At 41.4% G+C, this 27,388-nt stretch overlaps 1 protein-coding gene across 1 annotated transcript in view; it reads right to left on the minus strand.

Moving 5' to 3' along the window:
- Nucleotides 1-27,388, minus strand: part of Dora (zinc finger SWIM domain-containing dorado) — a 97,355-nt gene that overhangs the window by 39,375 nt on the left and 30,592 nt on the right. The window contains exons 10-16 of the mRNA XM_080275503.1: nt 21,167-21,315; nt 20,686-20,838; nt 19,030-19,240; nt 18,570-18,830; nt 10,564-10,691; nt 9,079-9,333; nt 3,808-3,955 (exon numbers count right to left, since the gene is read on the minus strand). Coding sequence (XP_080131629.1) covers nt 3,808-3,955; nt 9,079-9,333; nt 10,564-10,691; nt 18,570-18,830; nt 19,030-19,240; nt 20,686-20,838; nt 21,167-21,315 — 1,305 coding nt within the window. The remainder of the gene's footprint in view (nt 1-3,807; nt 3,956-9,078; nt 9,334-10,563; nt 10,692-18,569; nt 18,831-19,029; nt 19,241-20,685; nt 20,839-21,166; nt 21,316-27,388) is intronic.

Consider the following 27,388-nt stretch of genomic DNA (forward strand, 5'->3'; position numbering starts at 1 on the left):
CATTTAAGTACAAAAAATAACCTACAGTAATCATTAAACACTGCAGAATATTCTGACCCATTTTTGTGTAAGCAAACTCCTGTGGAGTTAAAAAAAAAAAAAAAAAAAAAAAAAAAAAGTGTAGTGTGGTGAGGAACTACGGGTAGCCACAGTCGCCCTGTGCTCAGCAGTTTATATAAATTATGATTGTACAGTGCCAGTGTTCGAAGCCAGAGTTACCATCCATCATTGCTACCTTTTGACATATCCATAGCAAGGAACCGTTAGGCAGTCATGAAAAAATAATGCATTACGACATCCACTTGTGGTGCACTGCTGCACCGTTGTCTTGAGGAGTGTAGGGTTGCTATGACAACCACGCAAACGCCTGACTTTGTACTGTTGCTCACACATTTCTGCAATTTGTTTTACATTCATGTTGCTAGCAAGAAATACCGCATGCCCATCAAAATACAGTATGTTAAAATCTATTGAAATCAATATTTGTCACGTCGAGTAATCATCCCTAATGAAGTCTTGTGATGAAAAATTACAAAAAACTGTGCTGTGGTAGCACTGGGTGGCTGGTGGTGTAGTATGGAGAGACTTTGGAGCATCCATGCGTTACACAAGGCCAAACATCTGTTGACTGCACTGACCCCTCCATAATTTATAAAATGACAACAGCACTGTACTCACATAAAATCGGGCAACAGATTACAATATGCGGTACAGGACCTGCGAAGACAACAAAATGAATAGTAAAATAACAGCCCTCAGTGCGTAATCTCAACTTGTCCCTCAACGTGGGGAGTGAGGTGCAGTTGACCTTTATAATCATGATGCTATAAATAATAAGAAATAAAATAAATTACTCAGAAATAAACTGATATAGAAATTAATTGATTCTGGTTACTTACTAGTTATGTGTTAAGTGGAGGGTTGAGGCTCTGTAGAAGCAGACCGTGATGAAGGACGTGGGTTGAAGAAGTTATCAATCTTCGTTTGTGTCTTCCTATTCCACTGCTCCTTAATTACTATATCTCGTAGAGTCCTCATATGCTCGTAGTAAGGTTTCATGTTGCTGTAGGGGCAGTGATCGAGGAATTTCACTAGCCAATCCATGTGTTCCCGGGCTTGTGACAATGGTAATTTTTCAGGAAGATCATCATCATCATCATCATCACTGTTATCATCAGGGCTATCAACATTATCAGCTCCTACAACACTGTCTGCAATTTCTTTATCTGTTAGGTTTTGGCATCCAGGATCATCACCATCTTCATCCAACCATTCGTCCACATCCACGAGGGTTAAGGTCTCTCCAGCAGCCAACAGAGTTTTATGATAATCCTGAGGCTGGAATCCTTCGAAGTCAAATTCAACATCGTCTGAATACAGCAACTGTTTCCAAGCATTCGATAGAGTAGTGGTTTTCAATTCTCTGCAAGCCTTTGCCCAGTTAAATATCATGGACTTAAGGTTGTAATTTCTAAGATTTTCGAGTGTCCTCTTGCCCCTTGTGTCATCAAATCTGTCCTCACTCGATTCCAACACCACCATTACTTCCTCCAAAAACTTTCTTTTGTAAAGTCTCTTACAGGCCACGATGATACCTTGGTCCATAGGTTGAATAAGAGAGGTTGTATTAGGTGGCAGAGCAAGACACCTAATTTTTCCATCTCTGCTACACAGTTTTTCAATGTTCGAGTGTGATGGGGCATTATCAAGAAGCAGTAATGCCTTAACATTTTCTGCGGGAATTTTAAGCACCTCTGTTTGAAATTTTCTTACCTCAGGATCAAAATGATGGTAAAACCAGTCTGATGTTATCTCCCCAGTAAACCATGCATTTGCACTGCTGTAATAATGCACTGGGAGCTCATGCATGATATCTTTGATAGCTCGAGGTTGTTTTGATTTGCCAACAAGGACAGGCTTGAGCATGTGGCTGCCGTCGGCATTTGCGCATACGAGTGCTGATACTCTCTCCTTGCTTAATTTTCTCCCAGGGATTTTGGCTTGATTCACTGATGCCTGGGTATTTTCTGGCAAGGATCTCCAGAATATACCAGTTTCGTCTGCATTATAAACCTGACACAGACGTAAATCTGAACTATCAATGATGCCATTCAGTTTTTTTCGGAACGGTTCCACAGCTGCAGCATCAGCACTCAGGGATTCTCCACACACCTTCTTGTTCCGTATATTATGTCGTTTCCTAAATCTCCATAACCATCCACAGCTAGCTTTGAAATTGTTATGACCAAGATGTTTGGCGAGCCTTTCTGCTGCAGATTGGAGTTCAATTCCTCTCACTACCACTCCGCATGATCGCTGCTGTATGTACCATTTATAAACAGCCTCTTCTAGATTCTTGTCCAATGGCATTTTTAGAGTTTTTCTTTTATTTTCACCACAGTCACTCTTTGTAACATCAAATTTTAAAGCAAACTGTCTAATTTTATCTTTGTTTTTCTTGATGTCCGACACAGTTTGTTTGCCGATACCAAACTCGTTCACGAGTTTTCCTGGAGGAACACCAGCCTCTGGTTTATCCAGTATTTTCACTTTATCTGCAATACTTAGTGTTTCATGCTTCCTTTTAACACCTTTATTCATTGCAGAAGCTACACTTGCATTAAGAGGCATGGTAAGGAGGATTAACTTTTGAAATACAGCGTAAAAATATAAATGGTTGGTGAACTAGTTGATGGAACGAATGCTAGCGTGTGTTTAAACAGGCGCCCATGTTGCGACCTAGCGTGGTCCGAGACTAAACGAATGACGATCACTTTCCGCGCCGATACTGAAAATGACTTTAGAATTACTTTCAACATATTTTTGGAGCCTATTATTTTTAAATTTTGTCCGAATTAACAGATATCCGGATCAAAGGGGTCCGGACCAAAGAGGTTCTACTGTGTGTATATATATATATATATATATATATATATATATATATATACAGTCGGCACAATGGAAGTCTGGACCCTCTAATTCGCACCATATATTTGGTAGGGTCCAAGAAATATTGTAGGAAAATTCCTGTAGTCAGTGGATTTTATTCTGGTGGCTTCTAGCAACTTTACAGGCTTACCACCGCATGCTGGGAGATTATTAGCTCAGTGCCTGCCTGACTTTGGGTGGGAGAGCACGTCAGATTTTCTTGTTCTGCATTGCCCTTGTTAATTTCAAAGCTCTCGTTTTCACACCCTCCTCTGCCTTAGTGAATCATTGGAGATGGGTCCGAAGCCACTAACTGATGTAGGAAAAGCCCGAATTTTAACTATGAGAGAGGAAAATGTAAAAATTAAGGAGAGGCTTCAGTGCAGCAGTACGGCTGGGGATCTTGAAGTCTTTCTGAAGTCAATGCTATATGGTTCTTTCAGACATATCTTTCAGCAATTCTGGGTACATATCTTTCAGCTGTCTAGCAGTCAAACGTGGGTCTTTTATCACAGCTTGCTTCAGTAACCTGTCTGTAGTTGGTGATGTCTTCCTTTTAGGTCCTAGCCTGTCTTTATGTTGGGGAATCGTGTTTTTTGGCAAGTGCCGGGAAGCAGCGAGGAGTGCCATAACGGTAGATTTTCCTCGCCCAGTTTGAATACAAATATCCTTAATTTTTACATATATATATATATACAGTATATATATACCGTATATATACGGTATACAATAAATATTGTATTCATAAAATACATTAATAGACAAAATTAAATCAAAATTTCATTTACTACCTTCTTTTGCCAATTCTTTAATTCTGATGATCTTAGGGTAAAAAGGTGGCAAGGTATAGTATCATAAAAAGGGAACTGACACACTTACTTGTAATCCATGAAACATGAGATGAATATGTTCTTGAGAGCCAGTTAGGGCTGACACAGTTGTGCAGGCCTAATGCATACAGGCCAATTTGGAATGCACACATGTGAAGAGGTCGGTGTGGTCCTCGGTGGTTTTGGGAGCTGCTGGCCTGTTGGAAGGAAAATAAAAATGAAACATATCTTCATCAAAAGATGCTGTATTTGATGTTCTTATTTTCTAATGAGTCTGCACAAAGTAAAAACCAGTGGTGGGCAGCACAAACGAAGAAGGACCTTGCGCAAGCGCAATCCACAGTTCACTACCTTGCGCAAGCGCAAAGCGCAATCCAGTTCACTACCTTGCGCAAGCGCAAAGCACAATCCACAGTTCACTACCTTGCGCAAGCGCAAATGCACAATCTGACAAATATTTAGCTTGCACAATGTCATAAATTGCAAGCGCAAACCATTTGCATATGTTTTGGGGAGTTACTGAAAAATATTGAGATATTTAAATAAAACTGCATACCTACTTACTTTTATTTATTATTACTGTATTATTTTCTCTTATCTATAATTTGTGCAAGTGCGCAATCTAATATTTAGCTTGTACAATGTCGTAAAGCACTAGCACAAATCATTTGCATATATTTGTGGTATTTACTGTAAAATATATATTGGTATAATTAAATAAATTACTAAATTAGCAACCTGCCCACCACCCGCGGTGACTGAGGTACAGTAGGTTACTGTCCGGGAAAAACAGCCTATATTTACCAAGGCATTGGCAAAGATCACGTGATTACTGTATCATCAACTCTCTCTCTCTCTCTCTCTCTCTTTCCGGCAGAAGAGGGAGGAAATGGAGAATAAGAGAGAGAGGAGGGAAGGAATGGAGAATAAGAGAGAGAAGAGGGACGAAGTTTATGCCTTATCTCCTCACTCAAAGGGACGCTCCTTTGCCATTCCCGTATTTATTCTCTCTCTCTCTCTCTCTCTCTCTCTCGCTCTCTCAGAATAATGCTCTTTATCTCTCTCTCTCTCTCTCTCTCTTGTCTTGTCAAGACAATTTATTTAATAATTCAATATAGGTATACAATAGCATATGTAATTCGTTACAAAAAATAAAAAATCATGAAAACAGAGTTTTTAAATCAAATATCCATAGCCTAATAAATTATTAGGCTGTGGATATTTGATTTAAATATGTTTTAATGATTTTTGTAAGGAATTGCATATGCTAATCTTAATAAATAATGTATATTTATTATTATTTACTAATGATAATAATTTAAAAAATATTAAAAATACATTATCTCTGTTGAAGCATATTAAGAAAAGCTACTACCCCTATCCCTCCCGCCTCCCCCTACCAAGCACCAACCCCACCCTCGCGACTCGCCCCAGCCTCCCCCATCCATTGTCCAGCCATGCGGGAAACTCCCAAGACCACATGTCCCCTGGAAGACCATGTGTCCCTTGGATTGAGCAGTGCGCAGTCCACAGGGCAGGTGCGCAAGGCAGGTGCACAAGCGCAAATTTAGTTGTGCAAGCGCAACTAAGTTTGCACTTGCGCACCTGCCTTTTCATGTGCGCAAGCGCAAAATTGCGCATGGTCTCATGCGGTGCGCAATGCGCAAACAATATCACCAGAGCGCAAGGGTGCGCAATTGCGCTTTGCGCAAGTGTTTGCGCACCTGCCAAGCACTGGTAAAAAACTGCCTACAATATTTGGGTAACTCCTTCACATTCATCATCATCATCGTCCAAACCTCCTTTCCCACCCTCAGGCATGGTGAGTAGCAATGTCCAGACAGCCCAAATTTGCCCAACCCAATGGGCCACGCTTCCATTCACTCATCGTTTGAGCCCCCAGAATCCTGGCTCTATCTGATACGCAAAAACATTCACCACGTTCAGTAGTTTCACATAAACGTATCCGACAGAGTCAATCAGGACACTGCCAAGTTAAAGAAGGGTGCCAAATCCCTGATCATGTGCTTCTCCTCACGATATTCATCCAGCCAGCTCAATCTCTTCTCAGGCCCCTAGACTCACCGACTTCCAAACCTCTCTTCCTCACACACTTATCCACCATATCCCTCCACCTTCTCCTTGGCCTACCTCGCCTCCTCCCTCCTTCAAATCACTCAGATATACCCTTGTCACCACTCTATTGTTATCCATTCTCTCCATATGACCATACCATCTCGGTACACTCTCTTGATTCTGGTGTCCACAGACTTCCTCACTCCACATCTTTCACGAATCACACTATTTCATATCTTATCCACTCTCTGTAGGCCTACTCCACATACATTCCTCAGGAGTCCCATCTCCACTGTTCTCACTCTTGACTTTTCATTTTCATGCCATACCATAGTCTCATATCCATATATTAAAGTTGGCACTAACACTCCTTCATATACGCCTTGTACAACTGCAACAATCAAGCCTCTGCTTCTTATCAAGGCCTTCATTGCACAAGCTACTTTCCTTCCTTGTGTCACTCTACTTTCCATTTTTTTACACATTTTCCTTTCTTTTCTACTGCTGTACCCAGGTATTTGAACTCTCTCACCAATTCTAGTCTCTCTCCATTCACTGGAACATCGCACTGGGAGTCCCCTTCTCTCCCAATAACCATCAATTTACTCTTTTCTACATTTACTCTCAAGGCATGACACTCACAGACAGCAAAACTCTGCACTAGTCTACTAAGTTCTTGTCCAGTACTTGCAAGTACAGTAGTAATGCATCATCAGCATACAACAAATTTGAGATATTCCATCCAACACTCTTCATTACCAACGCCATCCCCCTCTCCATTACTCGTGTTTTTACCTCTCTCATCACCCCCATCCATATATATATTGAACAACCATAGGAACAACACACAACCTTGTCGCATGCCCACGTCGATCGTAAACCATTCACTTAGATGCCCAATAACCCTTACACATGCTTTGCTACCATCATATAAACTCTTGATGGCACCTAGCAGCTTACCACCTACACCATACATGCACAAAACCTTCCACAATCCTTCACATTCACACCCATAATTATTTTGTGTGGGGAAAATGACACACAAATTCACGTCACCAGGTGGATATTTTCATACCTGACTGAATTCCCCTCCCAAATATGCTTTTACTGGCATACACCATATATCAGTGGCTTCCTTTATGTTTTCTCCCTAATATGAACTCAGACAAACTGAAAAGACAGGGCGGTACCTACTTTCTGCACAGTGAATAAAAAATAAAAAAGTTAATAATGCATATTGGAACTCTTAGTCTACGGTCAAGTGGTGAGCACTGCTAGCTATGGAGTTACCATCCTAACAGCACCAAGGTTCAAATGTTGGTAAAGGTAGCTGTCACCATTCAACTCAGGCGTCCATCTGCCCTTTGTGGGTCTGACAGTAAAATGAATACAGTACCTAGGGCAACACCTAGGGTAGGTAACTGTGGTAACCTGGATAATGTACTACTCATATAGGACCATGAAATTTAATTAGCAATACATCTATTTAAGGTTGACTCAGAGCCTCTGCCAAGTTATATTATCACCATCACCACCAGCATCATCACAATCATCCCAACCTCTTTTCCCAGCTAAGGATGGGGTGAGATAAGGTCCAAAACAAGAAAAACCCTGACAGAGAGAGAACTAACAGATGTCTGCCCAGTTAAATGGGCCACATTCTTACTCCCTTATCTGTGTGTACCAGGTTCCAAACTCCACCTCATAGGCATAAATGTCCACAGTTATGCACTTCACACTGATCATTTATAAGCAATCTGAAAACTCTCACATTGCTTCTTCATCACCATCCAATCCCATGTTGCCCCATAAGGAGCGTAGGAGCCCGAGGGTAGGCAAGTTGGTCCTGACATTTAAGATCAGAGTGACCAGCCTCACTCTTCTCTGAGTGGCATTACGTGAGCAATAAACTCCAACCACACTGCTTAATAAAAATAAATAAATAAATAAATAAAACACACACACACACACATACACACACAGGGATGCCAACCCTCATCATATACTCTTCCATACAGAGTTCTTCCAACCAATTCAATCCACTCTCTGTTCCCCGAGACTCATCAACTTCCACAACCTGCTTCCTACCAAATCAATTACAGTACCATAACTATCCACCTTCTTTCTGGTCCATCATGCCTCCTCCCACCTCCACAATCACCCTGACACACCATCCAACTTATATGTCACTGATATTTTAATATAGTGGTACACACAAAGGCAAATATCAGTCACATGCATTAACTCTACACTCTTTCAAAATCCCACCAAACCATTATGGACTACATTTCTCATCAATCTAATTATCTCAGTTCTAATTCGAACTTGAATGACAGGGTGAGGTAGGATCGTGATACTAAGAAGGAGAAAGCAATCATGTGTGTCTTCTCCAACAAAAATACTGTTCTCTTACATTTTATTGTTCAATATTAAAAGCTAACTTGGAAATAGTAGCTTCGAGAGAAGTTCTATACAGCATCTACATTACCACTCCCTAGACTGTTAGTGCACACAAACTGCATCTAAGAAAATGTGGAAATTGTTGTAAATCCCCTGCTATTAACGCACCTTTCGGGAATGATTAAGCAAATTGCGTCATATCAGCGTTGGGCTGAAGAGTAAACAGTGATGAAATTTGTGTCATTTTGGACAAAACTATTCACCAAAAACAAAAATACTCACCCAAAACTAAGTTTTAACATTAAGTGCATCAAACCTGGGTGGGATACATGGGAGGGTGTACATAATTTATATACATATAAATAATTTACATGTATGTTAGTTGCAAGTTTTTTTTTTTAAGCGATTTACTTGAAAATTGTTGGTTGTATCAAAATTCTGAAAACACCAGGTGAAAGCTCATGAAATTCTGCTTAAACATATGCTTTACTCTTGCTCAGTGTGGGCGAAATTTTGCACTAGGATGTTGGAAAATTATTTGAAGTTATTTTTACTCTCGAACAAGTTTTTTCTCACTGCATTTCTGTACTTTTTCTCATCAGTTTTGCAAATTTTATTAGCTTATAATATAAACACCAGTGAAGAAGATGGTATACAATTTATACCATTGCTGTATAACCAATTTCTGGGAACAAATTTGGCTGCGGAAATGTTTTTCTTTGTGCGTGTGCGGAGGAAACCACAGCTGGCTTCTCCGCTCTGTTCATGTCCCAGAAACTTACTGAGAACTTACGGTTCATGACAGTGTTAATGCTCTTAAACATTTAACTTCTTAACCACTGACCTGTGTAAATAATGATGTACTGCTGTTTCCCCCTGCTCTATTCAAGACAGTCTTGGCTAGCTCAAACATGAAGTATGCGCTGGCTTCAGAGGGCTGGTTGGGTACAGTGGGATACACACGTTTCCCCTTGAACCGCACCCCCTTACCATAGTTAGGCTGGGGCCGTGGCTGGGTGGTAGTGCTCTCTGGGGTGGGCTGAGAAACTGGCCGGACAAGTGGGAAGCCTAGCGGTGGAGACTCAACTGGTTTGTTGGCCTATGAGGAGGGTGAGTTTTGTCAACATACACACTTCATTAGCTATTATATGACAAATAAATTTTTTTTAATTATTTCTTCTTATATTTTCCTACAGTTCTTCTCTTTGCTTTACTTTCTCCCTTTCTTTTGCTAATCTGTACTCCTCTTGATCTTTCTCTTACTTAAAAAAAAAAAAAAAAAAAAGGCAAAAACCTTTATCAATATCATTTTCCTCTCAGCTCTACAAAACAATATCAACTTATTGTCTTTGCAGTTACTGCTTTGTGTGCATTTGCCATTCATTACCATTACATTTCCACTCTATCACTAGTTGAAACTAACCCTTATGTGCTCTGCCAAACAAACTCTCTGACTACCCAACCTCTCCCCACTCCTTCTCTTCCAATTTTCAACTAAGGTAATAATAATAATAATAATAACAATAATAATAATAATAATAATAATGGCAGTAATAATAATCTGGTCTTTTGTTTCTCAAAAGCCTTGTTCATCTTATAGAATACATCAGCACATGACACTCATTTACACCTTTACAATGACAAGAACTGTGACATAATTTATATACATGTACAATACAGACTATTAAAAAAAAAGAAGTGGCAACAATTAAACCCTATGATCGTCCATCACAGTACATCTTCCCAAACTGCAGCTTCTTGAAAGGAGAAAGGCTTTGAGCTGTCCTGTAAAAGATTCAACAGAAGTCAACTGCCTCATAAATATTGGCAACTTATTACATAACCAAAGAGTTGTATAGGAGAACGCCCTATCAGAGAGATATAACTGATATACAGCTGCTGGGTCATCAAGGTGCAACCAATCATCTTCACTTCTTAACATCACACCAGAGGTTGATGACTGAAGTTTAAACAATTCAGCAAGATATTTTTGCCTGCTAAACTTAAGAATGTTGAAAGCAATAAAACAGTTTAATTTTTAATTCTAGCCTTTACTGACAACAAGTGCAACTTGAACATTATCAGGTATTAGCTGTGCAGCACATATTTCTCAATAAATTGTCTCATTTATATATCTACCGTATCCATGGCATTAATCCTGAAAGTGGTGGCCATGAACAAGCAGCCTTCATGGCCTTCTGTCCCCACATATTCAATAGCACTTACATCACTGTCTTATTTATCTCTGAATCATTACCTCCATTTCTCTCAATCCTCTATCTCTTTCTAACACTTACCTCAATCTTTCTCTATTCTCCCTACCACTTACCTCAATGCCACCTATTTTATCCCCACTGGAGAAAGAACCAATGCTGTCTGAAGAGTTGCCTGATGAACCTGAGTCTGAGCCAGGGCCAGTGGACTTGATCCAGGCTGTGCAGTGGCCAAGAAAGTCATCTGCCAAGTTAGCCACATTTAGGTCTTGACAAGAGAAGCAAAGTCACAACAGTAAGGAATGTATGGCAAAAATATTAACCGCAGCTTGTCCCCCATTATTTTAGTCATCTTCCCTTGAAGTCTTGCATGTGTGCAGGCAAAATAATGGGTGAAACAATAACTTGATGTGAGACATATTCCCAGTCTGTGACTGAGGGAAGATAAAAAATATAAACAATATATAGATAGATAGATATAGATACATATATATATATATATATATATATATATGCAATAAACAGTATACATCTCTATCTATCTACCTATCTATCTATCTACACACACACACACACACACACACACACACACACACACACACACATACACACACACACACACACACACACGAGGTCTGTCCAGAAAGAAAATGAACCTTTTAAATGATGCACCAACTAGCCAGTGTAGCATGATCGCGAAGGGAGCACTGTGTAGCAGTGACTTTGAGATTTAGTCTATCACTAGCTTGATCACTCCACATCACTTGGTCATCATGGTACGTGTGCTTCAGTGAACGTGTGTGTCGTGAAGTCAGCGATTTGTTGAAAGTCAAACAATGAAAGATCTTGAAAAGCAACATGCCTGCGTGAAATTCTGTTTCAAATTGGGAAAAACTTCTACAAGACTTTTCAAATGTTGCAGCAGGCTTATGGAGAGGACTGTCTGAGCTGTAAGCAATATCACACGTGGTTCCAGGGGATTCAAATCGAGAATAACATCCACTGAAAACGATCCCAAGTCTGGACGGCTTTCCATGTCAAGGGATGATGATCACGATAGGAAAATGTACGCTGTGATCCGTGAAATTGCTGCCTGACTATCTGTGAAGTTTCCAAAGAAGTAGGCATCTGTAAAAGTTCGTGCCACACAATTTTAACCAAAAAATGAAGATGCATTGAGTTGCTGGAAAAACTGTGTTGCATCTGCTGACAGATGAGCAAAATGAGAACTGTCACAGTCAGTCATGAGCTGTTGGATTGTTCAAATGTTGATGAAAACTTTATGAAAAATGTTATAAAAGGTGATGAAACATGGGTGTATGGCTACGATGTCAAAACAAAAAGGCAGTCGCTGCAATGGGTTGGAACACTGTCACCGTGTGTGTGTGGGGAGGGGAGCACGTCAGAGTCGCTCAAATATGAGGGTGATATTGTCTTTTTTTTCTTTTCTCTTGTTTGACTGGAAGTGCATCGTTTATCATAAGATTGTTCCATGTGGTCGGACAGTAAATAAAGACTTTTTCTTGGATGCCCTGAAGTGTTTGAGAGAGGCAGTGGGAAGGAAGAGGCCTGAGGGGTGGACAAATAACACCTGGATGCTGCATCATGACAATGCACCTGCTCATGCAGTGCTCCCTATCCATGACTTTTTGGCAAAGCATGAGATGGCTATCGTCCCCCAGCTGCCCTACTCTCCAGATTTGACCCCCATGGATTCCCCCCCACCCCACCCAAGTTGAAAGCCACCCTTAAAGGTCGCCAATTTCAGATGATAAAGAGATAGAAGAAAATTCGTAAAGTGCACAAACACATTCACTCAAGCATGTGTACCTCATATTAATGATCCGTTATTTGGAACCAATAATCCCAATCACACATATGCAGATGACTCAACACTTCACAGTTCCTTCATACTGAAACACTTATACACAATGTTTAAAATCTCTAACTCACAACTCAATACAGCAATCTCCATAAATCAAGACTTATCTAAAATCACTGAATGAGGACAAAATAACATTGTCTCATTTAATGCAAGGAAAAACAAATAAATATAATTAACTAATAAAGATATTGCCCGTTTCCCACATTACCTTCAATGCTACTAATATTCCTATCTCTAAAAGAATTGAAATTCTTGGTGTTTCACTGAATAATACCCTCAGCTGAACCTTTCAAGTTAGACCACTTGCTACAACTGCTTCAAAGAAACTTGGATTATTAGACAGAATCCATAACTTCTTCACTGATGAGCAGTTAGCTATAATTTACAAGAGTCATGTGCACTCTCAGCTAGAATACCACTCACCCTTGTGGAGTGGATGTGGTGAGGTTGCACTAAATCAACTGGACAAAATTCAGAACATAGCTATACGAATTATTAATAACCCAGCAGTTATAAAGGAACTACCTCCCCACAAGTAAGAAGGAATGTTGCCTCCTTTTGCATTATTTTACAAATGGTTTTTAATGCACAACCATTCTTTGGATGTCCCGGAGCATACCATGCAAACTAACAGCTGGGCAAGAATGGGAAGGGATTGGTGAGATGAAGAGTGGATGGAATGTGAAAATGTTAAAACGAGTATGTGGTATGTCTGTGGATGAGCATGGGGTGTGTGAAACATATAGCAATGCTGCCACCTGGTACATACCAAGAAAGGCTGTGTATTGCTCTCATTGCTAAATAATGAGAATGTCAGAATCATTAGCATTTCACTATACAATGCTTCATTACAAGATTTTGTAGGGGAAAAAGTCTGGATGATGATGAATGATTAACATAAACCTGCTGAAACTGAATTGATAAATTCTCATCAAGAATTGTGGCCATTACTTAAAACTGCTGCTATATAAGCGGTGGTCATTAGCGGAAGAAGTGAAGCAGTAGCATCCAGCTTGCTGTGAAGTGCATTCAACATAGTTTCAGTAGTTCTGTTTTTCTTCGCCCATGCACATCTGAACATGGGTATAGTGGACTGCAGGTTGAAGTTATCCTCCTTCTGCAGTCTGCCATAAATAAAAGGAGTATGGCAACCATATTAACCATCCTCCTTTTATGCAAAATGGAGAGAGGTGAGGGATGTTTATATCACTGGACAATTTCAATTTGACATTACATCAATGCCACCACACAATGCTGTCCCACTCCAGCAACTCCGTACATGTAGTGTCAGTTTTTCAATCCTCTTATCACTGATACAAATATCTTGAGGAGAGCAAGAGGGTGGAAGTGGTGAATGTGTTCAAGAGTGCAAGATATGCTGTGACAGCACAGTGTGAAACGAAGATGAAAGGGTGCAAAATGGAGGAGTGGGAGGGTGTGAAATGTGTAAGATCGGGAATGAGTAGGAGAGGAAGATGCAAGGAAGGAGTTGCTTTGTTGATGAATAAGGTGTGGCAGAGTGGAATGAGAGACTACAAATGTGTCAGTTCGAGGTGTATGTATGTCATGTTCAAGTTTGAGAAGGTGAAAGTGGCAGTGATTGTTGTGTATGCATCGTGTGAGGACAGGAGAGAGAAAGACAGGTTTTGGGATGAGCTAGGTGAAGTAGTGGGAGAAATGCCCAGGAGCTATAAAGTGATCGTGATGGGGGATATGAACGTAAGAGTAGGCACTGGTCCTGAGGATGACATAATGGGTTGTTATGGAGTACCAGGAGAAAATGATAATGGGAATTGACTACAGGATATGTGTCAGGAGAGGAGGTTGTGCATTTGTAATTCTTATTTCAAACACAAAGCTGCACATAAAGATATGTGGTATAGAGGAAACGGGGATCGTGAGGAAAGAAGCCTGACTGATTACGTGCTCGTAGAGATGTTGATGATGGGAATGGTTGCTGATACGAGGGCTGTGAGAGGATGCTGTGGAGGTCTGTCAGATCATATGATTGTGGTATGCAAGATCAAGCTGGGAGGTGTGAGGTGGATCAAGAGAGAGAGAAGCAGTCAGAGAGAAAGACTGAAAGTTGAGAAGCTGAGGATCAAAGAAATGGCAGATGATTACAGGACCAAAGTAGAGGATGAGTTAGTATCAGTGAACTGGAATGAAATGGATCTGGACAGACTGTGAAATGCATATAGGGACTGCTTAGTTAGGAATGCTATAGTGGTGTGTGGTGTGGCAAGAGTATCAACAAAAAAGAAGGGTATGGGATGGTGGGATGAGGAGGTTGAGAGAGCAGTGGAGGAAAAGACGAGGAAGTGGCTAAAGTGGTTACACGATAGGGGTTCAGCAGAAATAAGAACTGAGTATATCGAAAGCAAGAAGCATGTAAAGAGACTAGTGAAGAGGAAAAAGAAGGAGGTAAATGATGATCTAGGAAGAAAAATGAATGCAAACTACTCTGAAAATAGGAAGTTATTCTGGAAAGAGGTGCGGAAATGTAGAAGTGAAAGCGGAAAGAAATGTGATGGTGTGAAGGATGCAGGAGGTAGGTTACTAACCCATGGAGATGAAGTAAGGACCAAATGGAAAGGATATTTTGAAAGCCTGATGAATGGGAATAGAAGGAGCAGAGCAGCTGTAAACATGATTGGTTTTGGAGGTGTGCAGAGAAGGAATGCAGTGCCAGGAGACATGACACTTGCACAGATGAAGAGCGCTGTGAAACGGCTGAAAAATGGGAAAGCAGCTGGGGTTGATGAGGTGTATGCAGAGATGCTTAACCCTTTGGGGTTTTTGGGCCGGGCAGATTTCGTCTGAGACAGAGTCAGCCACTCACGCTGACCCACATTTTCGCGGCCGGGTATTTTACTTTGATTGCTCTTAGTCAATACACTTTTCATGATAGAATGCTGGTTTTGGTGTCATTTTAAAGCTGAATAGTTGTACTTTATCATAGAATGTTCAAAAAAGGAGAACAAAGAAAACAGGATGTCAAAATGATGAGTTGAAGTTAGGCGAAAAGCAAAAATTTTATACCTTGCTGTAGAAAAATACTCGGCAAAAAATAAAGAGTAAAGATATGTACATTTGGTTTAAATCATGCAAAAATACTATAAATTACTTTTACAATGATATATAGATTATGGTAATTTTTGCATTTCATTGTGCAGTAAAGTGAAAGGAAAGAGATGGACAATTTTATTTTAGTCTCAGCCGCATATTCGCTTAGCGATGTTTTTGTTTGATCAGTCAGTGTAAATACACTTTTTATGGTTTTGGTGTTATTTTGAAGCTGAATAGTTGTACTTTATTGTAGTATGTTAATAAAAGGAAAACAAAGAAATTAAAAAGTCAAAGTGATGAGCTGAAATTAGGCGAAAACCAATAACTTTATACCTTGCTGTAGAAAAATATTCACCAAGAATAAAGTTATAAAGAAACAAAGCCATGAATCGGACCAGCTGTGCAGTAACGCCACAAATAGCGCAACCATTCCGTGACATCATGCTCAAGCCTCTTTGGTATGATGCGTAAATGCGATTTAAGGTGAATATTTTTAAAAAGTTTCTTAAAATGACGATTAAAAGCATCATCCGAATCTCTGAGGTTGGATTTGAAATGACGATCGAAATAGTCATCGGAATCTCAAACGGTTAAGTGTAGTGGACTGAGTGGAATGAAGTGCTTGTTGGAGATATGTAAGAAGGCATGGATGAGTGAAACTGTGCCTGCAGAGTGGAAAAAGGCTGTGATTGTAATCCTGCACAAAAATAAAGGTGAGCGAAGTGAGTACAAGAATTATAGTGGCATAAGTTTATTAAGTGTGACAGGGAGGGTATATGGAAGAATTATTATAGGGAAAGTAAGAGAGATATCAGAAGTCCTAGTGAGTGATGAACAGGGTGGCTTTAGCAGAGGCAGAGGATGTGTGGAACAAGTATTTGCAGTGAGACAGGTAGCAGAGAAGGCTTATGAGAAGGACCATAAGGTGTTAATGGCATTCATGGATCTGGAAAAAGCATACGACAAAGCAGACAGTGAGGGATTGTAGAAAGTTCTGCACTTGTATGGTGTAGATGGTAAGCTGTTAGATCCTGTCAAGAATTTTTATGACGGTAGCGAAGCATGTGTAACGGTTAATGGGCATCTAAGTGAGTGGTTTACAACTGGTGTGGGCATGCGACAAGGTTGTGTGATGTCCCCTTGGTTGTTCAATATATATATGGATGGGGTGATGAGAGAAGTAAAAACACGAGTAATGGAGAGAGGGATAGTGCTGGTGATGAATGGTGATAAATGGAATATCTCAAATTTGTTGTATGCTGATGATGCAGTACACCTTGCAAGTACCGGACAAGATCTCAGTAGGCTAGTGCAGAGTTTTGCTGATGTCTGTAAGCGTCGTGCCTTGAGAGTAAATGCAGAGAAGAATAAAGTGTTGGTTATTGAGAGAGAAGGGGACTCCCAATGTGATGTCATAGTGAATGGAGAGAGACTGGAATTGGTGAGAGAGTCCAAATACTTGGGTACAGTGATAGAAAAGAGACGAAAATGTGCAAAAGTAGTTGAAAGGAGAGTGACACAAGGAAGAAAAGTGGCTGGTGCAATGAAGGCCTTGATAAGTAACAGAGGCTTGAGTGTTGCAGCTGCACGAGGTTTCCATGAGGGAGTGTTAGTGCCAACTCTAACATATGGGTGTGAGACTATGGTGTGACATGAAAATGAAAAGTCAAGAGTACGAGCTGTGGAGATGGGACTTCTGAGGAATGTATGTGGAGTACAGAGGGTGAATAGGATATGAAATAATGTGATTCGTGAAAGGTGTGGAGTGAGGAAGTCGGTGGACACCAGAATCGAAGAGTGACCTGAGATGGTATAGTCATGTGGAAAGAATGGATAACAACAGAGTGGTGAAAAAGGTATACCTGAAAGAATTTGAAGGAGGGAGGAGGCAAGGTAGGCCAAGGAGAAGGTGGAAAGATATGGTGGATGAGTGTGTGAGGAAGAGAGATTTGGAAGTCGGTGAGGCTAGGGAACTGACAAGAGATTGAGCTGGCTGGATGAATGTAGTTTGTGCTGTCTGGACATTGCTATTCCTTACCCTGCCCTTTGGTGAGAAAGGAGGTCCAGATGATGATGATGAAAACTTCTTATTAAAAAAAAAAATTTGGTTATACAAAAGCAAAGGGAATTGCCAGTCTATTGAAATAAATAAATTATATGTATTAAAATTACTGGAGATCTTTCTGCCAAAAGCACTTTGAAACTTAGCTCAGAGCCACCACACCTCTTCTCTTAAATACCAGCACTTGTATAGTAGTAATTTAAAATAATCTATGTTTCACTGCAGGAATAGTGAGTGATTCATAAATAGAATTTACCATTTCACCATTTTTTTTTCTTCATTCATTGTTTAGAAAGTCAGATGAAGCAAACTATCATTGCCTCTAACACACTGCCATCATTTTTTACCAAATGCAAACATAGCTACACCTGATACTGTCATGTGGCACCAAACCTGTGACACTACACTTTCTTCTTAATATTGTTGTTGATTAACCCATCTGTCTGGCCAAGCAGACCCATCAACCACTAGCATAGCAACTGTCCCTGAAGGGCCATCCTGCACAGTGGACCGTCATTCCTTTGTGGCTGGGCGCAACTCACCATAACGATGTGCGGTGATTAGTGTGGTCTGATTCCAGGATGGATGCAACATCTGTGCCTCTCCACTCAATTAACAGGGGCACCATAGCAGGCTCCACTTCACCCCATTACTTGGTTATATGGTTACCACCCATTGTTGTAAATGGGTTAAAGGAAAGCATTTAGCCTGCTACTCAATGTACAGTCACCTGAAGTGGAGAGTGATAAAAATGACAGGAAGGAAAGGGAGAAGTAGGAAGACAGGAGGGCAGAGAGAGAGAGAGAGAATGAGAAAAGGAAAGGAAGAAGCACTACATTGTGAGTCGGTGATGATCACCACCAACTTACTTACTTGCCTTTCCTACCTTTTACCTTTTACATTTCCCTCACGTAAAAGATGTGGACTGGAGATTCTTACTTTTTTTTTTTTTAACACTCCTGGCTACCAGAATACAAAATTTGATGACGCTAACATTTCATTTTTCATAATGGTTAACCTTGACATGGCTGTACACGTGTCCTGTTATTGGCATCGTACTATACAAAATTAGCTTAAAAAAAAAAAAAAAAAGTTGAATCCATCACCTTCAACACCAGCTGGGGTGGTATCAAGGGCACAAGCTGGTGTGGATCTCTTTTTGCGCACTTTGGTTGCAGCACATTTCTCCTCCCAAGCCTTGTAGTCATCTTCCCAGCTGGTGCCCTCAGCATCCTCTCCTTCATCTAAGAAGCGACCAGGAGGATTTGGGGTGGCTGGGGCATCCTTTGCTCTTGCCCCACCTACCGCTTGGGATGGGGACAAGCTCAGCCGACCCATTGACCCCTCTACTTCCACACTCGATGATCCTGCAAGCAATCAAAACAAAGCAGCTGTTAATAATCATGTAGACACGAAACAATAGTTTCAGCATGAAGGAATGAAAAAGACATATCCAGCAGAGAATCAAAAAATATATGCAGAAAGATTAAAGAATAGCATACACATCTTCTACTCTACATCACTGATGGAGAATGGGGACAACAGACTGAAACAGGATGCTCTCACCTTGTCCATGCTGTCGATGTGATCCATGCTGTGAAGACTGGGTGTGGGGTTGGGCAGGGGTCTGTCCTGGGTGTGGGGCAGCAGGAGGTGCCATATGGACACCCTGCATGGGTGCCAGTGACACCAGGCCACCCCCACCACCTCCAGGGGAGTCAGCCACTCTAAGGCCTCCACTCCCACTTACCTCACTTTCACCACAGGTGTTACTGCTCTGTAGGTGAACAGAGAGTGAAGTCAATCTTTCTTTAAAATATGGGATAATATGCACCTAAAAAAGGCTTGTAATTGGCTATGAAGTGGATTATAATTAAACAAATGAATGAATACAGCCAGGATAAGAATGCAAAGATTTTTTTTTTTAACCTCTCCAGACACCTCACCTTACTTATAACAATTAACTGATAGAGTTCATACTAGAAGTAACACTCATTACTTGCATATTCTGGGAATGTGCATTCATTATTCATGGCATCCATTCATACTCTGTTCATGTGCAGAAAAGGAAATAAGATGTCAGTGCATACTAAGGGCAGTGTGTTAGAGTTACAGCACAGTAAGCTTTTTCATAAAAGGCTTTCAGTGATAACTGCCACTGAGGGTAAGTCTGAGATGTCTGGGTCTGATCTGGGGGCTTCCTAGAGGAGATAGGAGGAGGAGGCTGGGAACCCACAACCCCATCATCTCACCAAATATATTCAGTCATCTAAGTTAGTTTTTGATGGTAATCCTGCTGAGATTATATCTGAACCATCTGTGACTGGTTGTAAGGGTCTTCTGATAAAGCTACACGGGGCTGGAGTCTAGTAATCCTACCCTCATGCCCTGGAACAATACCACAGTTTTCTACTGACTACTACTTAATTTCTATGAGGCAATGAGCATTTTGTGATGTGTTGCCAAGGCTCTGTGTGAGATCTCTGTGGCTCAATCTGTGGGATTCTCCTGAAGGAGGAGGCAGAGAGGGCTAAGAGTCAGTAGCACCATTCTAATTACCTGGAATTCCACTACCAAACTATACACTTATGACCTCTTTAAGTTTTCACTTTTGCACAATAAAATATGGTAGCATCTAAATGCCTTGAAAGCCTTCTTTTAAAGCTTCAAAGAACCCTTATTTTCTACTGGTCAGAATGTGATGGACAAGTAGTGAGTTAGAGCTTTATTGAGGGGAAGAAGGGGGTTAATTTCAGGAAAGCTGAACCAGTTAAAGTATTTACATTAGTTCCCTATTCTATATTCATGGCAATTACATGGAACCACTGACCTGTCAGTAATGGGTTAGCTGTAATTCTGCACTCACTTCTTTCCCCATTACTTTTGCATTAGGGTACCATCACAGTCTTTTTCCATTCCACTTTTAAAACTCGATGAAAGAGCTTATTGCACTATCTTAACCTCATGTTGCTACTTCTTCATAAAGCTCATTAGCCTTGCGGCCCTCCCAAGAAGCCAAAAACCCATATTCCCATGGGAGAATACCAGCTGTTCTCTTTTAGCAGCGCTAAAAGTAATATAAACAATGGCATATGGCAATAATTTCTGGTACTAGAAACATACACTACTGACATGAGACAACAGTGCTACATAAGCCAGAGTGACAACGAAACTGTTCCTGCACTGATATCTAGCAACCTACTGTGATGACCTGTCCAGTACCTGTGACGGAGCATTGTTGACATAGTATGTGGGCAGTGAGGGGGCTTTGTACATCTGATGAACTTCCTTGTCCAGTAATTTGTCCATGATGCGGGCCAGTCGGTCCTGATCATCTTTGTAGTGTGTCAGCAGAGTCAGAGCCAGCTCTCCTCTCTAGAGAAGTAGAAACAAGTTAAGTACAGGTTTTTTCAATTTACATGTGTACTTAAACATTTCTCATCTGTAAAGTGCAGTTATAAAGGCTGTTAAAATATGACTAACAGGTTTAAGTTTTGCTATGACCAACCTTAACACTATATATATATATATATATATATATATATATATATATATATATATATATATATATATACACTATATATAACATTTTTTTACCATAACAAGAGAGACAAGGCCATACTAGTAAACTTAAGGGGTAATATAACTGGAACTCAATACATCCTGTACAGAAGTTCTTGACCAACAAAACCAAGATACTGACCTGCCTACGAGTGGCCTCACAGAGTAGTGGGTGGTCTGCTTCACAAACATTGGCCTTCATACCAATGGCTGCTACAGCAGCATCAAACCCAAGTGCTTCATCCTGTGGCTGCCGGTAGCCACCCCCACTTACACTGCTCTTGGTCGACCCTAGAACAGGAAGTGTCACAGCACATAAGCTGAGGATGCCAGTGTGTATAACTCTCTCTTCACAATAATGAAAGATAGATTACACATCTAATATACATCTATGAGTTCCTTCATTGCTGACATGGGCCTGAAGTCCATCATCTCACACTAGCACTAGGGGTGCTTTTTCAGGTCTTACTAATAATGAATCTTTTATTCTAATATCAAGTACATTAGCTGTGTCTGGTGCACCTGCCTGTAGCTGTAAAAATACCAGATGAAAAAAATAAAATAAATAAATAAATAAAAAAGTTGAGTTTATAAGCCATGTGATGCCTAATCAGAATAACTAAGAAAATATACCACAATGGCAAAATTTCCCAAATGACACAAGGTACAGTCACCTCAAAGAGTGATGGCAGTTTCAGATTTCTTCAGTCCCTCTGCAATGCCATAAGTTCAATGAAAACTTTGTGAATAGAAGGTAAAGATTCTGTGCCTTCATGTCATATCAAATACAACATACACCCTCCGCAAAAAACCTTGATCCCATCACCCCTCTGAAACCTATGAAAAACACATTTAAGGCTGGCTTAACTCCAACCATCTCCTGTGTTAATCCGGCTGTCAATGTACATCTGGCAACACCCTGGACACTCCCAGACTCACTGATGTGTTAAACTCGCCAGTGCTCACTGAGCTCTTGTCAGGGGAGAATGTATAGAGTCGATGCTCTTGCTGCATAAATTCTCAGTTTAGTCCCTACATCTTCCTAGAGTTATATTTTCACCTGACATATTCCAAGATGCCTGGAAAGTACCTGAGTGATGTAGAAAAGTCAAAAGTATTAACTCTGATAAGTGAAAACGTCACTTTAAAGTGACGTTTTTGCCTGTCACAGTTATGTCATGTTGAAGTTTTCTAGCTAAACATAGGTAAGTATCAAGGTTTTTTTTACAGTGGGTGTAGAGTACCGTATATCATGCTATGAATGATGTAAAATGAATAAAATGAGGCAATGATAAGTTAACACTTAGATACGTTTCCCAATCTGAATGAATGTGTAATGTATTACTCCACATGAAGTGCGAACGCTTACTTTAGATACGTTTCCTGATCTGAGTGAATATGTAATGTATTACTCCGCGCGAAGCGTAGTTTAACCCTGTGTTCCTGGTGTATTTGTTTCTCAGGATTCCAAATACAGATGCTCCAGTTTCGAAGGCCAGTTAAGGAAAATTCTTGTGACTGCAATAAACTACAATAATCCCTCCAACATCCGACATAATAGGGCCATAGGCAGGTCCGGATAGTGGTCCTGTCCGGATATTGGGTCCCAGCTTATGGACTTGTACTTATGGACCCTAACTCAGAGAAACACCTATACAACTACCTCTGGACATGCATAGCATCAATTTAAGACCCAAATCACACCAATAAGGCACATAAAAGACTGAAATAAATGCAAAAGAAGCATAAAATGAGGGTTTTGAGGTAGGTTCATACAATATTAAACATTCTGGGTACTTACAAGTGCCTGGCTCCTGGACTGGTACTTATGGACCCTAACCTAGCCTAACTCAGAAAAACACCTTCCTACTGCACATGCATAGCTCCTAACACCCTATTCACACCAATAAAGGACATTAAAGAGTGAAATGAGGTGTTTGAGTTAAGTATAGTATGGAAAAAAGTACAGTATGAAACATTCTGCCTACTTACAGCAAGTCCATGGCCCTCTCGATGAATAACCGCCTCCTCTCGGACTCTGACAATAAGAAGGATTTCCTGAAGCACTTGCAGTACACTGTTCATGAAGTCTTGCACTGAACTTAGTCAATCGCACTCAGAAGTCTGTTCTCTTCACAGTGCGCACTCTTGTCTAACTTATGCTCCATTGTAACTTACTAAGTGTTGCACTTTGCACTTTAACGTTTCCCACTCATCTAACCATTTTCTAAAGCAAAAACAAACAAGTCTATTTACGTTAAATGCTGTTTCAAAATTGTATTCTCACTCACAACTGTAAATCCTTAACACAACACACTGTTTTTTTCACTGCACAACACTGTAAGTTCCCGTGTGGTCTAGTGGAGAAGTTCTTGCTGTTTAATCACTGTCAGAGTCCGAGAGTATCACCGGCAGGTGACCTAGGGGTGAGTCGCTGGGTCGTGGTGATGGCGTACCCACTGCAAACAACTCTGAAGACAGACGCAAACTCACGTCGAGCGGTGACTCCACCGTGGCTGATGTGCTGGGCTGTGGCTCGGAGCATAAGGGCCTGTCTTGGGGAGGCAACGGAGTGGAGCCAGGGCTGGGCACAGTGGGGGTCACGGGCCTGAAAAAACTGTCAATGGTTGATTGACGCAAGGACCGACGATTCTGACGATTGATGATGCGCTGCCTGAAAGCACGCACTTCCTCCACAAGTCCCTAGGGCCCCATCTCCCTGTCGCAGTCCGGGTGTTCCAGGTAGTCAAGAACGAACTCTAGGTGTTCCCGGAGTGCGCTCAGCTTGAGGATGGCTGGAGTAGTGTCATGCTGAGAGGAGTCCGCATCATCGTCGCCGTCCTCGTCGGAATCTTCAAGCTGGGTACTGACACCTGCAACTGAAGATGCAATCTCGATATCAGACAATGTCTGATACCCAGGATCACCCTTGTCGTCATCCAACCACTCACGCACATCGTCCATGTCAACATCGTCGCCATGCCTACGTAGCCGTGCATGGAAGTCATCCACGTCAAACCCTAGAAAATCGTATTCCACATCTGTTCCGAGAAGCAGACGAGACCAACCATTTTCTAGAGTCCTGACAGGGACTTCCTTCCATGCACTGGCCCAGTTGTAGATTGCAGACTTGATGTTGTAGCGGCGAAGGTTTTCCAAAGTCTGCTGGCCTCGCGTGTCCCGTCCCTCCCTGCGCTCATCCTCGTCCTCGAGAACAACCATCACCTCGTCCAGGAACTTCCAGCGGTATAGGCGCTTTGTTGCCACGATCACTCCTTCGTCCATTGGTTGGATGAGAGCAGTCGTATCAGGTGGCAGAAACAAGCACCTAATCCGGCCATTCTCAGCCACCAAGTCCTTGTCGCACAGGTGGGCAGGTGCATTGTCGAGGAGAAGGAGGGCCTTTACCTGGTCACGCGGGATTCCCAGTGTCTTCGTCTGGTAATTGTTGACCTCCTTGACGAAGTGGCGGTGGAACCAGTCTTTGAAGATCTGGGCTGTAAACGATGCCTTCAAAGAATGGTACCAGACGACAGGAAGGACATCCATCACCCCACGAAGACACCGAGAATGCTTTGCACGGCCAACAATAACGGGCTTAAGCCGGTGCATGCCGTTAGCATTGGCACAACACAAAGCAGATATCCATTGCTTGGAGAGCTTGCGGCCAGGTACACGCTTCTCCGTCTCCTCGGCCTCCCTGTCGATCAAGCCCTTCACCTTGTGCCGAAACTCGTCAACTCCATCCTCGTCAGCATCCAAAGCTTCGCCATGAGCTTTACGGTTGGTAAGGCCATGCCGTAACTTGAACGCGAAGACTCAATCCTCTGATGCCTTGAAGTCTAGGGCATCGTGAAGCCTGGCGAACTTCTAAGCAGCAGCCTTCAGCTCCGTTCTAAGTACCATCACACCAGCAGCATGTTGCTGTCGATACCAAATCAACGTGGAGTGGTCGATTTCAGCAAACTTGGGAGTAAACATCACCTTCCTCTCCACGTTGCGTTTGCTTCTCGACGAGAAGTCAGCCGTGTACTGCATGAGTTTGTCTCGGGATCTCTTGATATCGAACAAAGTAGATCGGGCCAGGTTGAACTCGCGGAGGATGCGGGAAGAAGACCACCCCGCATCTACTTTCTCCAATATCTCCCGTTTCTTCTCCAGAGTCAACACCACTCTCTTCCTCTTCTCAGGCGGCAGGGCCATCATCACACACACTAATAAGAGGCCTGAGACGCAGCAGGAGTGCCTGCAGCAGGTAAGGAACCACCACAAAAGCGAGCACGTGGGCAGCCATGACAACGAGCGTGCACTCGCGACGAGAGACAGGTGGAAAGTGGGGAGCATGCAGTGGCACTCTATCAGATGTCAGAGGAATGACGTGCCACAACAAAGCTGTCCCGCGCCGCGCATGCCAAGTTCAAATTACGGGCGGGAAAATTTCAGGTTTTTTTCGAATTTTTTGCGGTTTTCGGACCATTTTGGGAATATTGGATCCCGGGACGATTATATCCGGTTAGTGGGGATGTTCGGATATTGGGCGTTCAGATATTAGAGGGATTACTTTTATTTTCAAATGCTATGATGATGATATAGGAAAAAAGAGGATGCCACCAAACCAATGAAATTATTCTTAGTAAGGATACCCTGCCCGAAGTGGCAGCTAGACCTTTCTGCATTCTATTCCTTGTCTTCCCCTCACTTGTAATAATTATATGCTACTTTATTCTCAAACGATGCAAAATTATTTTCAGTTACAAGGAGTTATGGCAGACTCTCCCTTTTCTCTTACACTAGGCAATAAAAAGAGCCAAAAGAGGAGTTTATAAGCTCCTGCAAATCAAAAGCACATACTTTTGCTCTATCTTTTAATCTGTAATAGCTTTCTTTAATAATAAACTGATATGCCCTGCTTAACTGAACATGCTGATTTGGAAGTTTTGAACTCAGTGTTTGTTTATGAACCTCTGCATTTTATTACTCTTGCCAATCATTTATGCACTCAGGATACTCGGCCATGACACAAGTTGGCATTCTCCAAGGAACTCTGACTCTCACCAAATTTTTAAGGTTCTTTCTTTACATTTCACTCACTTATAGTCCTCTAGCTTACATTAAATCTTCCAGAAATTTCTCTACATGGAAAACTGGCTTAATGCAGTGTAATAATTACATGTCTTTGAGTGCTTGTTGACTGAACCATTTAAAACAGCCTACAGTGGTCCCTCGCGTTTGGCGATTTAATTAGTCTGGCGACACCATTGCTAAATGTGAAATGTACTTTATATGGGTAAAATATCAGTCAGTCTGTGCTCATCCTCCAAGTCACCCTTTTGACCCCCAATTTCCAACTTTAACCCGTCACGTCCCGACCGATTTCGCACCTCTGATACCTCCCAATCCCGAGCTATTTTGGAAAATTTTTTTTTTTGGCTAAAACCTCCGCTTTTGGTGAAAAACATTGAAAAGTCATAGAGAAATCACTCACCTGAGGTTTAAGATACTCGATACAGGTAGCAATACCTCCCTACCTTACTTGGTTTTCTATCAGGCTGGCTCCAAAGAAAACGAGTTCTATGGGAGGGTAACTATTCCAAACCACTCATAAATGCTATTTATTTATTTATTTGGTATGAATTTATATGTAGCAGAGAGTATATTGGTATTCAAACAGTAATATAGGCATTATAGGCATTGTTTCACTCACTAACTCATCAACATACCTGACCTTTTTTGGAGACATTACCTGATCATCATTTCTGACTATTTCTTCCTCTAATGCTATGTAAACTTTGTCCTCCACATTGTCATCGATTGGGGAATCATTCTGGCCCTGAATGTCTTTATTGGCCAGGTCACTGGTTACAGGTGAATTGCCGAGACAATGGCCTCCGGGGGGGGGGGGGGGGGGATGTGGTGTAAGGCATTGTCCCTGCCTGGGATCTTGTAAAGGAATAGAGGAAGGTGTCCCATGTATACGTACCAAAAATCACGTGAGAAAATTGAAAATTGTGCAAATTATGAACCTTGCAATTGCATGACGTATCAGTAAGTCAACGGGACTAGCTGTGACAAAACGTTGCAACGTACCCATACGTCGATGGGATGCCTCGGGTTAAGTGCTAATAATAAAACACAGTGTATTAGCAATACATTATACAGACAGAGTACAGAGATAGCCCGATTATCCGGGCTATATGGTGTTAAGGGGTGCCTGATTAATCCGAAAGCACGATTAATCCGGCGGAAACACAAGTACTGTACTGTTAGACTGATTTATTTACCGGTAAATGTACACTTAAGTACCAGAAAGACCTTTCCAGTTCAATGTATATTCCTCCAGCTTGTTTCAGTATTTTTCATACTA

The sequence above is a fragment of the Coenobita brevimanus genome, chromosome 61 (genome assembly GCF_032717465.1).
Source record: "Coenobita brevimanus isolate Jiangsu-jjx chromosome 61, ASM3271746v2, whole genome shotgun sequence".
Classification (NCBI taxonomy): Eukaryota; Metazoa; Arthropoda; class Malacostraca; order Decapoda; family Coenobitidae; genus Coenobita; species Coenobita brevimanus.